This window comes from Lottia gigantea, assembly GCF_000327385.1.
Source record: "Lottia gigantea unplaced genomic scaffold LOTGIsca_37, whole genome shotgun sequence".
Lineage (NCBI taxonomy): Eukaryota > Metazoa > Mollusca > Gastropoda > Lottiidae > Lottia > Lottia gigantea.
The window spans coordinates 1,402,557-1,418,875 of NW_008709259.1; the positions used below are offsets into that span (position 1 = coordinate 1,402,557).

Below are 16,319 nucleotides of genomic sequence, written 5' to 3' on the forward strand. Positions count from 1 at the left end.
ACTTCCAAAATCTACATTATTCAATTCTGTCCACTTTCAAAATCTACAACATTATCCTATTATGTCCACTTTCAAAATCTGTATCATCCAATGTTTTCATTTGTAGAATGTAAATTTTCAATTCTGTCCATTTTCAAACTGTACATTTCATATTCTATTCACTTTCAAAATGTAAAGAAATTCTGATTAGTTTGCTTTTATCTATATTTACCATTCAGTTCACTTTCAAAATCTACAATTACCAATTTTATTCAGTAATTTTTCATTTCGAATTCTTAAGGATTTGTAGCAGAATCATTGATAAGAAGCTTGGAAATTCCAATATAATTTCAGAACACAACCAAGTATCAGGAAATATAAGAACATTATTTATGGTCTGTCAGCAATATGCACCAAAATAGTCTAAGGGAGGTAACTCTAATTTTGACTAGCTGTCGTCTGGAAACAAGTCAGTATAGCGTTTTTGGAAATATTCTCTCATATCATGACCAGCTTTTCCCACTTCTGACTCATCTTCATTAAATGTTACACAATTATCAAACACTAGATGTGCATCACCGGCAAATTCTATACGTGACTTATATCTGAAATAAAAAAAATGTCAAATTAAAATGAAATGAAATGAATAAAATGCAATGAGAAAAATGGCTTACTCTTTTGATTTTCAATTGATATATCAAATCAAAGCTGGAATAATGGCAGGAAGTAAAGTGTCACAGATTGGATCTTAGGAATAGGCTATCTAAAGGTGCAGGCACACGTGCGGTCTTGTAAAGAGATTGTCGGCGACTAGAGTCTTGTCAAGAGTTTCATCATCTGGCAAGGGCACACAAGTAGACAAAAATCTCCAGTTGGTCGTTTTCCACCTTGACGATAATCACATGCAGAGCATGCAATTGAAAGGAAAATGAATCTGATTGGATGATGACAGTCTGTCTTGCAGGAGATAAAACTATAGGAGACAATTATCAAACTTGTTTAATATGACAATGTAAATTGTTGAAACATTGTGTGTAGTAAAACTAAGGAGTAGTATACCATAAAATTGTGTTCAGCAATTTACTATATCTATATATGTAAACTTGCTAATAAGAGGCTTCAAACTTACAAATTATCCCTGAGTTTAGTTTTCATTGTGTTAAAATCCATAGGATGTTTGATTATTTTGCGATAAGATGGAAATTGTTTTCCGTTGACTGGTTGTAAAAATGGCCACCCTTCATCATGTTTCTCCATATCAGATAAAATAGTTCTGAAAAACAAATCAAATACATATATTTTTGTTGATACACATTTGGGATATAAAATGTATTGTATGGGCAGCTAGGTTTAGAATGGGAGTTAAAGGGACAGATGTGCCATCTTGGGGGGTCGATATTAGTCTTGAATATAGGTAAATAGTCTTCAGAGGTACAAGAATATATATGAAAATCGCATAATTCCTTTAAAAATACTTCAAACTAAGAATTTTACTCACTATTTCTATAAATATCTAATATATATCACAGAGTATCATAAATTGATGAGTCGTCATTTTAACATTCAAACGCGGATACTTCTGGTCACACATGGTTTTGAAAGCTAAAATTTCGACTGAGAGCTGTGAACACTATTACTGATTGGCTTACCAAAAAAATTCCTGTTTCTGAGACTAAAGTATGATTGGTCAAAAAGAATGGTGCATCTGTCCCTTTAAATATCTTTGAAAGAGTCTAAACACTTGAACACTGAGTGCCATTAAAAAGAGGTTATCTGAGCACTAAGTTATATGAAAGATTCATCATATTCTTTCCTATATGTCCTTCATATAACTTGGTTGTCTTCCACAAAAAATAAGAAACATGATTCTTAGCCAAAGTTTACTTACTTGCACAAGATGAGATCAGCATCTCTTGTGACACTAGGTGGTTCTTTTTTCTTCTTTTCAACACTAGGTGGTGGTGTAGGAGTTGGTGACTCAGCATTATTACTCTCTGTGTCTTTTTTATCAGACGTCAATGATAGAGACTTCTTCTTAGGTCCTCGTTTACCTCCCTTTTTAGTCTTCTTTTCACAACAGGCAGCACATTGCCACTTCTTAGGCAGTCTAGAATATAAAATATCCACAATGATCGTTTTTTGTGATGATAGTTTGATACCTTGATTTCTGTAGCCGCATTGATTGCTATACAACCACATTGATTATTATTTGCCCTTATTATTATAAGGTAGCCACATTGATTATAGGCCAAATTGATGACTGTCTACTGTGAAGCAACATTGATTATTGTGTAGCCACATTGATTACTAAGTGAACACACTAATTATCATATGACCAAACTGAATACATTAAATGTGAACACCCTTATTAGCATATGACCAAATTGAATACAATACATGTAGCCAAAATGTAGCCACATTGATTACTATGTCAACACACTTATTAGCATATGACCAAATTGAATACAATACATGTAGCCAAAATGTAGCCACATTGATTACTATGTCAACACACTTATTAGCATATGACCAAATTGAATACAATAAATGTAGCCAAAATGTAGCCACATTGATTACTATGTCAACACACTTATTAGCATATGACCAAATTGAATAAATAAATGTAGCTAAAAGTAGCCACATTGATAACCATGTGAACACCCTAATTATCATATGCCCAAATTGAATACAATAAATGTAGCCAACATGTGGCAATGTTGATTACTATGTCAACACACTTATTAGCATATGACCAAATTGATTACAATAAATGTAGCCAAAATTAAATGCTGCCATTAAAAGCCTTTAAAATTTAAGGAATACAGGAATTGACTTTCTCCAAATGTACAGACCCAAAGGCTCTGATACCTCCAGGTATTGATACTTTGCAGCAAAAAGTATTCACAATTCAATTCATTTCATCATTCTTCATCAGTTCTGTCTAGCATAATTTCGGATATCAAATAACAGAAATTTCAAAATGTAACACATACCTATGTAATGGAGGATCTAGACAATCAATATGAAAAGCTCTAGGACACTCATCACATTCTACCAATTTACCAATTCTCTTTCCACATCTAATACAATGAGATGCACCACTAGCCTTTAAAGACAAGGAAATAATTAGAAGATATTCATTTACAGAAATGTAACTAATAACCATTGTTGAAATTGAAATATCACATGACAGCCTTTATAAGCACTAATGAAATGAAATGGTGTAATTACCTTTGAAATACATTCATAACAATACCAATCACCATCAGGTATGATATCCATTTTAGGTTTAAAACAATAGGTATGATATCCCTTATCACATCCATCACATAGTAATAACTGAGCTTCATTATCATCTTTACGACAAATTTCACATTTCTGGAAAGAAATAAACTTACATTTTAGGGTATCCTATCATTAAATTTCACATTGCCAAGATTTTCGATGAATTTATTTTGTGATGAATATAAATATAGATCTTTATGCTGAATAAATATTTATGTGTGTCTGCACTTTCCTTCATTTTGAAAACCTCAGATATGTTGGTATCTTTTCACTCTTCCTAAATGCAGACTTCTTGACACCAAATTGCACCACAAAATACATCACTGAACTTACAACTTTCATGATAGACTTCTCCCAAGATATAGAAGAACTGAGTTGATTGACACATAAAACAAGTTGAGCTGGAGACGCAACCTTGGCAACCACATTCCTCCATGTTAACAAACCAGGTGTGGCATCATGTTCTATTTCTTCTTCATCATGGTCATGTGATCTACTGTCATTGTTAGACATGTTGGCCATATTTAACGCAACACTGAAATAGAAAGACAAAACTTTGCAAAGTCATCTTCTATTTTCATCATTTTAAATTGTGTATCTATTATTGCAAAAGCAGTTGCCATTGGGGAAAAGGGAATCAACCCTTCAGCTGCTGGATTTGGTCTCAGTGATGCACGAAGTCCAAAATAGTACCATTTGCTGTGAAAGATGACGTTAAAAGCCAAATGCTTACAAGACAAACTTACTTTTTACTAAGAGGTGGTTTAAGATATCTTCTCTCAATATTAGACTCGAGTAACAATAGTCTTTCTTTAGCAATATCCAATGGATGACGTTGATTCTTGTTTTCTGGAGTCTTACGTCTGCTGATGAGTTCAAGGCTAGGATCATCTGTTGCTTTGGCTATTGATTTCCAACCCTGAAAATATTGTAAAAACTTGTTGTAAGAAATTTATTTTGAAACACTTTACAATATAGTTCATTTGCTTGATTACATCAAACAAAATGGTGGTTGTGGGTTCTTACCTTGGTAGTAGCATTAAAAGATCAATTTTCAATATATAAAACAGAATTCAAAGTCAAATATTTTGTTTCAGAAGAAAAGTCCAATTGATGCAATGATTGACATATGTTTTCCAATGACAATTGACTGTCTATCCGATATATGGCAATGCATATTTCTCTCAGACAACTAAAATCATCTCACCTTAACTTGTAGACTGGCCTGATAAATCCTAGATTCCAGAGCTTCCATTGTTTCTAGTGCTGACAGATCACACTCATGTTCCACTTCCAGGAATAACTTCTCACTATCTTTCGATAGTTCTGATTCTAATTCCTTCTGTTCATCACTTATTGCTTGTTTATTAGGGTCACTTTTACATACTGAAATGAATGGAATGAATTGAATTGAATTGAATTGAATTGAATTGAATTGAATTGAATTGAATTGAATTGAATTGAATTGAATTGAATTGAATTGAATTGAATTGAATTGAATTGAATTGAATTGAATGGAATGGAATGGGATTTGGATTTGGATTTGGGTTTGGGTTTGGGATGGGATGGGATGGGATGGGATGGGATGAAATGAAATGAAATGAAATGAATTTTGTTCAAGCAAATTTCCCCAATTGTGCATTGAATTGAGTGTCATCATGAGCTAAGTCAGGAGCAGAAAGTAATGATCCAAAACTACACATTTTACATTTCTTGATAGACAAGGCCCTTCTTTTTTGCCAATGAGATCCCGATATTAAACAGGATATTGATACAATATCAGTCTCCTCTTTCCCCTACCAAACTTGACAATAAAAATATTTGTTGCAGAGAAAGGACCAGCTTCCCATCAAACTAGCAATCAGTCCAACTCACCATTTTTCTTGCCAGTATTGATGACATAATTTGGACAATCAACATATCTCTGTAGAACTTTCACTAATTCCTTTTCACGAATTCCACGACAATGAAGGCACTTGACTATTTCTTCTAATTCTTCACCTGATGCCACTCTCCACCAACCTTGCTGTTTTTCTGGAAAAGGTAATCAATCAAAATGAAAAAACAACAATGGTTTTCAAATTCGAAATTATTTGAGTTCCAGATCTGTACTGACAGAGTTTTGTTAAGTATAAATTTCATGTTCCTAGCTTAATTTCAGTTGGCTGAAAATGTCTCGATACAAAAGTGATTAATGTTGAAAGTGATGTTTCAAAAAAGAAAATTTTTAAAACAAGAATGCTAACCTAATGGAATGGGCTGAGCTTCAGGCTTATTTGGTTTAATATCATCACCATGGCAACTTGAAGTTGGTGTCTCTGAAGGATTGGTTGGAACCTTAAAATTCATAATGTCTGTTAATTCTGAAGCAGCAGACATGTTAGATAAATCCAGTGAATTGTTGACAGATGGAGCTGCATTAAGTTGTGACGCTAACATTGGGCTGGATACATTGAAAGGGCTGATGGGTAATAACGATAAATATGACAATGAATTATTGGATAAATTTGATGAAGGTGTATTCTGTTGATTTTGCGATGAGCGTGTCAATGAAGAATCATCACAAGGCATTCTGGGTAAAATACTGAACCATGGTCTATTGTCAAGAATGTCTGTATAACTTCTGAAATTGTAGTCAGTAACCAAGGGAGATGGTGGGAATATATTGGTGGGTAAGAAATGATTAAGATTATTATTGTTTTCTGTTTTTTCTTCCTCCATCTTGTCTTTTGGAGCTGTGTTGGATTCTTTCTTGAGCAAGGCATCTATACTCATGAAACTTGGTTTGACTTCTGCAGGTTTGGTTGTCATGGATACAGATGATAATAATGTTGATGATGATGATGTAGTGGGTGTGCTTGGCACATTATCAAGTGAATTTGTTAATTCCTTGGACTCTTTTGAATCACTGTCTTTCACTTCAGAGTCATTGTCAGATGTTTTTGAAACATCAGTTTTTGGAATGGACGAATCAGTTTCCATTTTGTCATCTACCTCGGGAGTTACCCCATTAGACAAAGAATTGCACGCACTTTTATCATTTTGATTACTTTCACTAGTTTCGTCTTTTTCTGATTTGATTTCAGAATCACTTTCACTTTTAACTTCAGCACTTTCAGATTTAATCTCTATGGGTTCACTTTCTTTCACTTCTGCCTCTTTTGGTTCCTCTGAGGTCACTTCCTGTTTGATTTCTTTTTCCACTTCAGCCTTGTCCTTTTCACATTCCTCCTCTTCTTTGATGGCATATTTCAGCATATTTTCTTGATAGCACTCTGGATCAGCAGATTCTATGCCCTCTATATACATACCACCACAGTATGGCAGGACCCAGTATTGTCTCTTGTATCTATCTTCTCCATAAGGAACTGTTCTCAGTTTAATAGAGGCATTGTTGACCTTGTTTCTATAGTTACCATGTTGCTGAAAAAATACAATTTTTGAGATTGAAATTCTTTTTCAGAACAAATTATACAGAAATATGGTTGAAATCTTTCCAAAAGCAGGAGGGCAATAGGTGGGCAAAGTGGGGAAAATAGGAAAGATTTGCCTCAGATGTATCAAATAAACAATATGTGAACTCTCTTAAAGGGATTCAGACACAGAGTGGCATCAAGTGTTTCAGCCTCACAAGCCTATATAATACATTCAACAAATTATATGAACCACCATTAGCACCTTCTATACATATTCTAGCACATTCAATATCAAATTATTTACCTTGGTGAGTTTTTCAATCTTCTTTTCACATTCTTCAAGTGTAATATCATCTTCCTGAAGAAAAAATTTGAATTTTGTAGCACTTATCAAAACAATATCAATATTGTTGACAACAAAATGTTTCAAAAGCGCAAGCGCAACCTAAAAATACTACAGCCTGAACTCTTTGATGCCAAAGGAAGTGCTTGCCACAGATTTCCTAAATGAATTTCGGTTCCAACCTGCAACTTTGAGAGAAGTCGCACCCTGCAAAACAATTTACCTCCTCAGAAAGATTTCCACCAGTATGATTTGTAGCGGTTGTAGAATCACTCTCATGTCCACTATCTATCTCTTTCTCTTCCAGATCATCTAACTTGGCTATATCATCTTCACTACGTTTACTAGCAGTTGACATATTGGTACTCTCTCCTTCATCACCAGTTACTTTATTATTCTGTTTATGAAACTTACGTACTTGTGTCATACGGAGTCTGAAACAAACAACAATGATGAATTTTGTCTTCGTAATTAGAAACACCACATAAGGATAATTTTTCATCTATGCATTTTATTCATATTTCAAGAAGAAAAATGTAAAGTCGGCAGAATTTTGGAATTTTCCTGTAAAAAATACAAAGCAAGTTCCAGAAAAATCGGGATGATCAAGAAAGTAATCCTGATCTGAATTTAAGATTAGGTTACAAGGCTTAAGAATGCTTAACATTGAATTTTGGGATTACTGATGTCATGTTTCAGATAAACCTAATTTTATTACATATATTTACAAGTTGTACTGAATTTTGTCAATTTTTCAAAATATATCTCAAATGATTTACAAATAAAATAATAATTTCATATTTTTACTTTCTGAGTTTTCCTTCCACAATCCATTTATCTCTTCTCATATTGTTGATAGAATCTATGTTATGTTCAATTTCACTGAAAAATATCATAGAAAATTAGCTCTTAAAAAACAATTTTTTACTTTGGATAGTTCCATTATTATTTTTCATGAGTTAACTGATCATTATGAGCAAAATACAGTCAAGAGAGTCCATTTTTTACAGTTATCACAAACATAAAAATAGAAAGATACACATATTCCAAGTTACTACTATGTTTTTTTATACATCATAGAAAACATGTCTGGTTTATTTGAGACTCTTAATGTTCATGGTTTTGGTCATTTGAGCAGCCTGTCAGTCGAGTACGGCATATAGAACCAAATCAACAACCCTGATTTAACCTACCTAGTAATTGTACGACTAGACACTAATTCATCACACAGGAATGCTAGAATCTTGGCTTTATAGGTAGGATTTAAAGCTTCAAGTGGATCATCTAGTAAACATTTTGTTAACTGAAACAGCAAATTTGGAAATTATTCTTCAATTTATAGTAAGTAAAGTAAAGGTCGGTTGATTAATTTATTGAAGCACATCGCCTAAAAGCTTGAATAACAGTACAATTAAACTCATTTTATAAACACTTATATTATATTTCATATAAATGAAAATGACACAAAAAGGTTACAAGAAAAGGTTATCATCAAGGTGGGATTCAATTTGTCAAGTAACAAAAAACACCCTGAATTTTACAATGAGCTCTTCCAATCATACATAAAAGTATCATACTGATAGAAAGTATGCATGTGTGGAATAGTTCACTTAAAGGTCGAGGGGTATCAAATGGATGACTGGTGCACTGTATTCAGTCTTTGTTTATCATGAGTGTGTAAATTAAAATGTATGATATTAAATTATGTATTTAGATTTTTTTTTATGAAAAGAGCTCAGACGGACATACCTCATTCTCCCCTCCATTCCGACATCGTATAAAGATACGTAAAACTTCTGATAATAATGTTGGTGTGATGTCTATATCGCTTATCTTCTGTCCTAGTTTTGTTATACCCTAAAAGAAACAAATTGCATTTATGTTACGTTCAATACCACTCGTGAAAATAGTACGTGTGTTTACGACTTTCTCGAAGAGCGAAAATCGTGCGCAAAACTGGAGACAATATTCACGACTTTGTAACTTAAGATGGACGACGAAATAATGTTAGCCATTTTTCCATGAGGTCAAGGTGAAGGCCGTAGAAACTGTGAAAATGGGTGTCGTAAATTTTTCTCTATATTCACGACTTCCTAAAGTAGTAAATACGAGAAAAACCAACTATCGAACGGAAATTCACAACATTAACCCTGTGAACACAGTAATCACGAGAGGTATCGAACGCAGCATAACACTACAAGATATAGCCCTCTAAATATTTCTTAGGTTATAGGGCTCAATTTCAGCCATCAAAAGGAGAATATTTGTGGTCTAGAACCTTAACTCTATCAATATTAAGCACATGCAATTACCTCTCTTGGATTAGGCAGTCCAGGATCTTCTAAAGCAAATCGTAACAGATGAGTGATCAACGACAAGAAATCCTGGACATCATCTTCTTGTCTGTTTAACAGAGCACTTTGTAGACTCTCTAGATTCAATAGGGAATCAGCATCTAAAAGACATATTTGATAGATAAACAATCAAAAACAGTAAGCGAAAACTCTACTGTGAGCAATAACACTTAAAGAATTTAGAAAATGACTTTAGAAAGTGCAAAAACTTGCTGCACAGTGTTCAGCAAACTAAAATCAGTGCAAAATCAAGATCTATATTCAATGTTCATTACATATAACATTTTTTGACAGGTTTGTCCATTGCCAAGTTAACGAGGAGCCCATTTCGCTCAGACCATTAAGTGGTGTGCATTGACTTAGCATAAAAGTTATTTTCTAAAAATTCTTACCTAGGCCAAGAGCATCACCAAAGTTATGAAGAAATTCTACAGTCATAAGACAATCAGCATAGGCTTCTCCTGATAAACTCATTCCATTAATACGACCAATTTCTGGGAAAGGCTAGAATAAGGAAATCAATTATGGTCAAAAGACTAAAATTTGGATGTACACTGTTATCATTTTTTTGATGACAGATTCACATACAAAGATAATTTTAAGAAAATATCCTAGTGAAATATCGTGGGTGACCGCTTGAAACCTTGTATATGCCATATTTGGTCATTTTGACTTTATGGTACCGTTCGAAAGCTCGTAAAAGCGCAGATCTTGTGATCAAAACCTCGTATTCTTTGCTTGATTGTAAATAACTCAAAAAGCACTAATTAAATAACATGTATATAAACAGTCAGATTTAAAAACCTCATAAAATATATTATTATACGAGGTTCAATGTTCCTTTTTCTGTAGATGAAAATGAAAAACCTCGTATACTGTATTATTATACGAGTTTTTGTTCAATAGGCCGGTGATCTCAAATTGTTATACAAGGTTTATATTTTCAAACAATGAAAACCACGTACAGCAGTAAAAAAAATAATAAAAAAGATTTTAACAAAATATGCGTACAAAAGTACGAAAAGTAATTCTGCATCATATATCGTTATACGAGGTTTCAAGCATTCACCCACGATATCTTTCATACACAATCAATAATAAATACACTCCATTTAACTATTATATTTTGAAATTTTGGTAAAAGTATGTATATGCCAGTCCAAGTAAAAGCATAAAGATTCACGATAAGATAATAAGACTTGATTCCCACCTTATGATCAGTGAGTTCCATGTCTTCTACAGGTCTCTGTAACTGTCGTGCTATTTCAATCTCATGTTGTCTCTGTACCAGTCGACGCTCTGCTAAAAGTTTTCTCTCTTTCTCCTTCTCTTCACGAAGTTTATCGCGTTCTTCCTGTTTCTTTCTGTTCTCCAGAGTTTTTAACAGAATCAAATGCTGACGACGCCTTTCTTTTTCCTGGGATAAAAAAACAGACATATTCTTTGATGAAACTGCCTGATACCCCATTTTGGAAAAGATGTCAGCAATACAGTTGTACAAAAAGTCACTAGGCTAACGAATGGTCAAGGATGTTTGCATATAGTGCTGAGCTCAATTATTAAAAGCTATAACATCAAAATTAGTAAATTAACTAAAAGCTTGACTTATAACATTTGTAAACTTGTTTAATAAATCTAAATTTAAAGATATTGTTATTGCTTTACCTGTTCTCTAAGTATTACTGCCTGTTGACGCTTCATTTCTCTTTCCTGTAAAATTCAAAATTTGTTATTTTATGTTATCAATTTGAAATAACAATTTTTATATATCATTTGAATAACAGATAATTCTAAAAGTATGTGCTAGATTCAATTGAAGTGAATACGAAAATATATACATAATATAAATATTATTCAAATTCTGAACAATGTCCAAATGTGGTTTTAAAGAAACCTAACACAACTGAAAAAATGAAAACACTTTCTGTGTACGTATTACTTTTCAAAATCAAAATTTCACATAGTTTGTCTACAATCAAAAAATAGGGCTTAATGTCAATGCTAATTGCGACTTTCCAGTAATCTATTGTCATTGAAAAAAGGGTCTGGATAAATGAACTTAGTATCGATATCACTTTCTTTGACGAAGTTTTTTTTATTGTCAAAGAACAGAGGGTAGCTTTAATTGAATTCTATCAGCTGGAAACTGAATGATTAGATCACTTCATTTTAATTAATTACTTAATTATTTCCACATGCAAATTACAGAAGCAGAAAGAGCATTTGCCAGAAATTAGCAGCAAAAAATATTTGTAAAATCAGTTTTCTTTTTTTAAAACATAAAAAGTTGGGTTTGAAAAAGACCAAGAGAAGACAACATGCAAATTTCATAGATTCTCCAAAAAAAGAGGGAGAAATGTTAGGGCATAATATCATGAAGTAATTGTCCAAAAATAGTAGAGCGTAACTAAGGAAATAAATGAAGTCATGCAGCTGTATAGATTGGACCATGTTACATTAAGCGAAAGAGTTATTTGCATTTAGGGTTTTAGAACTTGACTATACAACTTCTATGTCAAATAATTTGGAGGCTGATTCAAAGGAAATTTGATGCATGTGCTTGATTTAAATGGTTTGGTCTTCTAGTTCAAAGAATATGAAATCTTTTGATCACAAGTAATAGTGGTTTTCTTCTTAATTCATTTTGAGTAAACTAATCCAACAAGCTGATTTTTTTCTCACTCTGATTGGTCAAAGATAACTGGTATGCAAATGATGCAAGTTTCATTCATTGGTGTCCTATACACCATAATACGTAGTGTCGGGTTCAAAATTAACTGATTGTTGGATCAAGGGATGTCAGACCTGTACTACTCCTAGTACCCTTGTATTATAAAATTCTGCTTTATCAAAAAATACCAAAACCAAAACAGCCAGCAAAACCAAAACAACCAGCTAGTATGCATTTTTATTTGTAAGAAATTAGGTCAAATCAAAATAACACATGCATTTCAAAGAATTGATTTTGGTTGTAATGTCAAGTATTTTGTCACCCAATAAAAGAACTTACTCTTTCCATTTGAAACCAAAGTAGGTTGGACTGTAAAAAATAAACATAAGTTGATCATAAAATCAAAGAAATGATATTTTGATTAGCATGCATATTGTACCTATGAAACATGCAGACATTCATTTCATTAGAGGGGAATAACAAGCTGAAATCAAATTTTTATACCAAGCAGAGCTTTTTTTTCCAGATAACCAAAACCATAACCAATATCAAAAAGATGAAAAGATCTTTCAAACAAACAAATCTCATATCAGGTTTATTTACAATTAAATAAACTAACGTCTTTTTTAGCTTATTATATGTTTTTAATTGAATTACAGACAAACTCAATATCAGAATCTAAATATAAATCTTTGGTTGTATTTTGGCAATATCTTTACTTCAAGAAACTGGAAACAAGCCATGATTGATATAAAACTATGGAAATAGGCTTTACATTCCTCTATCTATTCTATTATCAACTTTTTTTTACTGCTATATTTTGGCAAATGCTCCTTACATAAGAAGATATAATGGAAAAATCCTACAGTATTTTTGGACACAAAAGGGAATGGAGTGGACAAGGGGTTGTTGATGTTGAAAAAGTGCTTGAGCTAGAAGAGAAATGGTCATTTTTTGACCCATTTGCTAATGAATTTGCAAAGGCATGCAGCATGCAATAAATGACAAACAGCTAAGAAATGCACAAGCACGGAGTAAAAAGTCTCATTTTTGTCATGTCAGCTTGCATCACTAATGGAGAAACAATGAAAAGTGGTTAGTCCTTCCTTTCCTGACTCATAAACAATACTTTCTATTATTTGACAACAAAATGGTAAAGTTATCTCCAAAAAAATTCCACAGAAAAATAGGATGTAAAACTCCATTCATTTCAATTTATTTCCAAAAAAATTCCGTCATGACTTAAAGACAAAAATTTCAATCAATTTTGAGATTTAAATTAAACTTCCAAAAGTACTTGATATTCCGTATACAATATGAATAAAGAACCAAAAAAATTTCCATCTTCATTGTAATCTAAAAAAATTCATAGCATAATGTTGACGTTCATTTCAACCAATAAGAGCGTGTGATGCAGAATCTGTGTCTAAATATATGAATCGTAGAATAACGAATCCCAAAGTAGAGCAATATGACTTTCGCAATTATGAAGAATAAAGAGACTTTTAGAGACTAAAAGTGATTCTGACTGGCAGGAGAGTGATGCATGATTGGCTGCTATAAATAGCTTGAAAAGTCCCCAGTAAGTATAAATCTTGTTAGATTACAATAGCGACCAAAAAAAAAATATATAAAATTAGATTATATACATAATGACACGTGAAATTATAATGTGATCTACAAATAATCTGAATCAAAAACTTCCAAATGATATTATGATTTTTTTCTTGTTATTTCAAATGTCATCTTAAGTCGTTTGAACAATTAAAAAAAGTCCCAAAAAATCTATAAAAATCAATTGCTTAAAAGACTTATACCTATTAGTTTTTAAATAGATGTTAATAAATCTTTGAAAAAAATTGAAAATTAAATTCAGCCAAGAACAACCAAGTGTGCATAAATTCAAGAAAATACTAAAAACTGTACAGCACAAAAAATTCCAGAACAAAAAAGGTGCAAAAAATGGGTAACCGCAAACATGAAAACAAACCTTCGCTTTACGAAGAGTTTCAGCCAATCGTTTGTGAGCTTGTTGATCACGTTTATTTTGACGAGCCTGAACAAGCAACAAAAATATTACCATGACAGCATGCAGACAGTAAATGAACAAATTCACACAAACAAAAAAAAATACTGGCAACCAAAATATTTTTTTCAAACTTTACTACAGCCGAACAGAAACATGCTTTATAAGGCGAGTAGCTGTGTATTAGAACATTTCAGGAGATCATGTGATCAATTATGCAAATTGCGTGGACGAAGGGCAATAGCCCCATTTATATAACTAAGTAGTATACCAATGTACTACCATACCATGCAGAAAGGGTGCAAATATAAAAGAAATGTTGAATTGAGAAGGAAACATCACTTGAACAGACGACAACAGGAAAAATGGCTACTTGACACATAGATATGAAGGCCAAGTGCACTTCTTTTCATAAAAGAAAGTTTTTTCAAAGATATGTTATTTTTAAGGTTGATAACTACAAAACTATGGAGAAGAACTGACCTCAAGAATTTGTTGTGCTTTCATTTCTCTTTCCTTACGCAGCTCTTCTTGCTTTCTAATTTTGTCTTGTTGCCTAGCAACCTTAAGCTGCTCCTGCTGTTTCTGCTTTTCAATGACTGAAGAATATAGAATAACACTTAGTCAGTTTAACACTTTTTGTAAATTTTAATCCATGCATATACTTCTGGAAAACAAGATGCCACTTTGCAAGTAACTTATTCATTTTTTGTGAATTTTTGTACCTTCACAATTTATCTAAATAGTAAACATTCCAATAATTCTTACATTTAAGTTGTTGATGACGTCTAAGTTCTGCCTTCTGTTTCTGTTTTTCTAATCTCTTTTGAAATTTCAACTCAGCATCTTTCTGAGCAAGTTCTGAAATATAAGGAACACCATTTTTTAAGGGTTAAAATAATAAGTTCAAATGAATAAATCGCTGGACTTGAATTCCCCCTTTCAAACCAAAACATCCAGTATTTTATGGTAAGCACATCTGAGGAAAGTACTTTTGTTTCCACTTATTTTCATCAATGACTCTCCAATCATGAAGTCCAAAGAAGACCTACCTTCCTGTTCCAATTTTTTCTTCATGTTGAGCTCCAGTAACTGTTTAGCTAAAGCCTGTTGTTTCATACAACGTTCTCGCTTCTTCCGTGCATTAGCCTGCATTCTGGCCCTCTTTCCACGTGACATTTCAATCCTTTCAAGAACTTCTAGCTCGGTTAATTTAACTGGTGAGTTTTCACCCTCTAGCATTTCAAAGAAGTCACCAACATTGACTTTGGTATTAAAGGTGAAATTGTCACGAGTCAGATCCGTTATTGTATGTCGATCCAAGTACTAAAAAGAAAATTTATCAAAATGATAGTCTTTCATTTCCAAATTATGGAAGCAGATAACATTGGAGCACATGTTCATAAAAATAAAAGTAATCTTATTGCTAGTGGATAAATCATGGTCAATGTGCATGGCTGGTTGGTACAGATGTACCGTGAGATGAAAATCTGCCCAATAGTGGTCAACTCAGTAGTGACTACACAGACAAATTGCTGCCAATGCATTTTCCAAAAGTATGGTATCAGAACTTACTCTCATGACATCTGGAATGGTCTTCATCTTCTTTCCACATGGAGCAAAATACAGAACTTCTCCAACAATACCTCTCCGACCCATAGAATGTATTGTAGTCTGTCTTGTCCAGCCATGTTCTAACGCTATTCTTAGCTCATTCTCATCTGTCACAGTTTTACGCTTCTTTTTTGTTCCACCTGAAATTGAGATCATGACTTGTGCTTGAGAATCCTATTTCTAAGTTGGTCCTTGACCAAACATCTTGGCAATAACAATCCTGGATTATTCACATAGGATCTCGTTGATCGACTGAAATAATGCTGAATGAAGTCAAGACCCTGCAAGTGTGTCTGGCACGCAACACGCAATCCAACAGACTGAGCCACACAGCACAAATTAATGAAAGTCAAAATTAATGTTTTCACAAAGGAAAAGTTACACACCTTCATCCATAGATTCTGAATCCCGTCTGTCACCACGGGAACCATCATGTGACTGGGTATTCTCTGAATCATTTGAGCTGTTATCATCTGAACTTCCATCACTATCATCTGTTGGTAAAAAAATAAACAACAGTTACTTCTCCTGTTTAAAAAATACTTTATAGCTGAGCTGATATAAGTGCACATCTGGATCTATTCAAAACATGAACACAAATAGAACCTTTCTTATTTTTAGGTAGAGTATA

General features: G+C 33.0%; 2 protein-coding genes across 2 annotated transcripts; both read right to left on the reverse strand.

The window, feature by feature from the left end:
* Window positions 1-427: 427 nt before the first annotated feature.
* Window positions 428-5,278, reverse strand: LOTGIDRAFT_121489 (hypothetical protein; the record flags this gene model as incomplete). The annotated part of the gene is made up of 8 exons (XM_009059073.1): window positions 428-584; window positions 1,109-1,252; window positions 1,868-2,076; window positions 3,211-3,357; window positions 3,598-3,734; window positions 4,018-4,183; window positions 4,472-4,623; window positions 5,140-5,278. Coding segments are annotated over 8 exons (1,251 nt in total), but the record flags the coding sequence as incomplete, so codon positions are not given.
* Window positions 5,279-6,543: 1,265 nt separating this feature from the next.
* Window positions 6,544-10,815, reverse strand: LOTGIDRAFT_121430 (hypothetical protein; the record flags this gene model as incomplete). Its single annotated transcript, XM_009059074.1, has 7 exons — window positions 6,544-6,687; window positions 6,985-7,038; window positions 7,247-7,457; window positions 7,831-7,905; window positions 8,217-8,326; window positions 8,773-8,880; window positions 10,588-10,815. Coding segments are annotated over 7 exons (930 nt in total), but the record flags the coding sequence as incomplete, so codon positions are not given.
* Window positions 10,816-16,319: the final 5,504 nt, after the last annotated feature.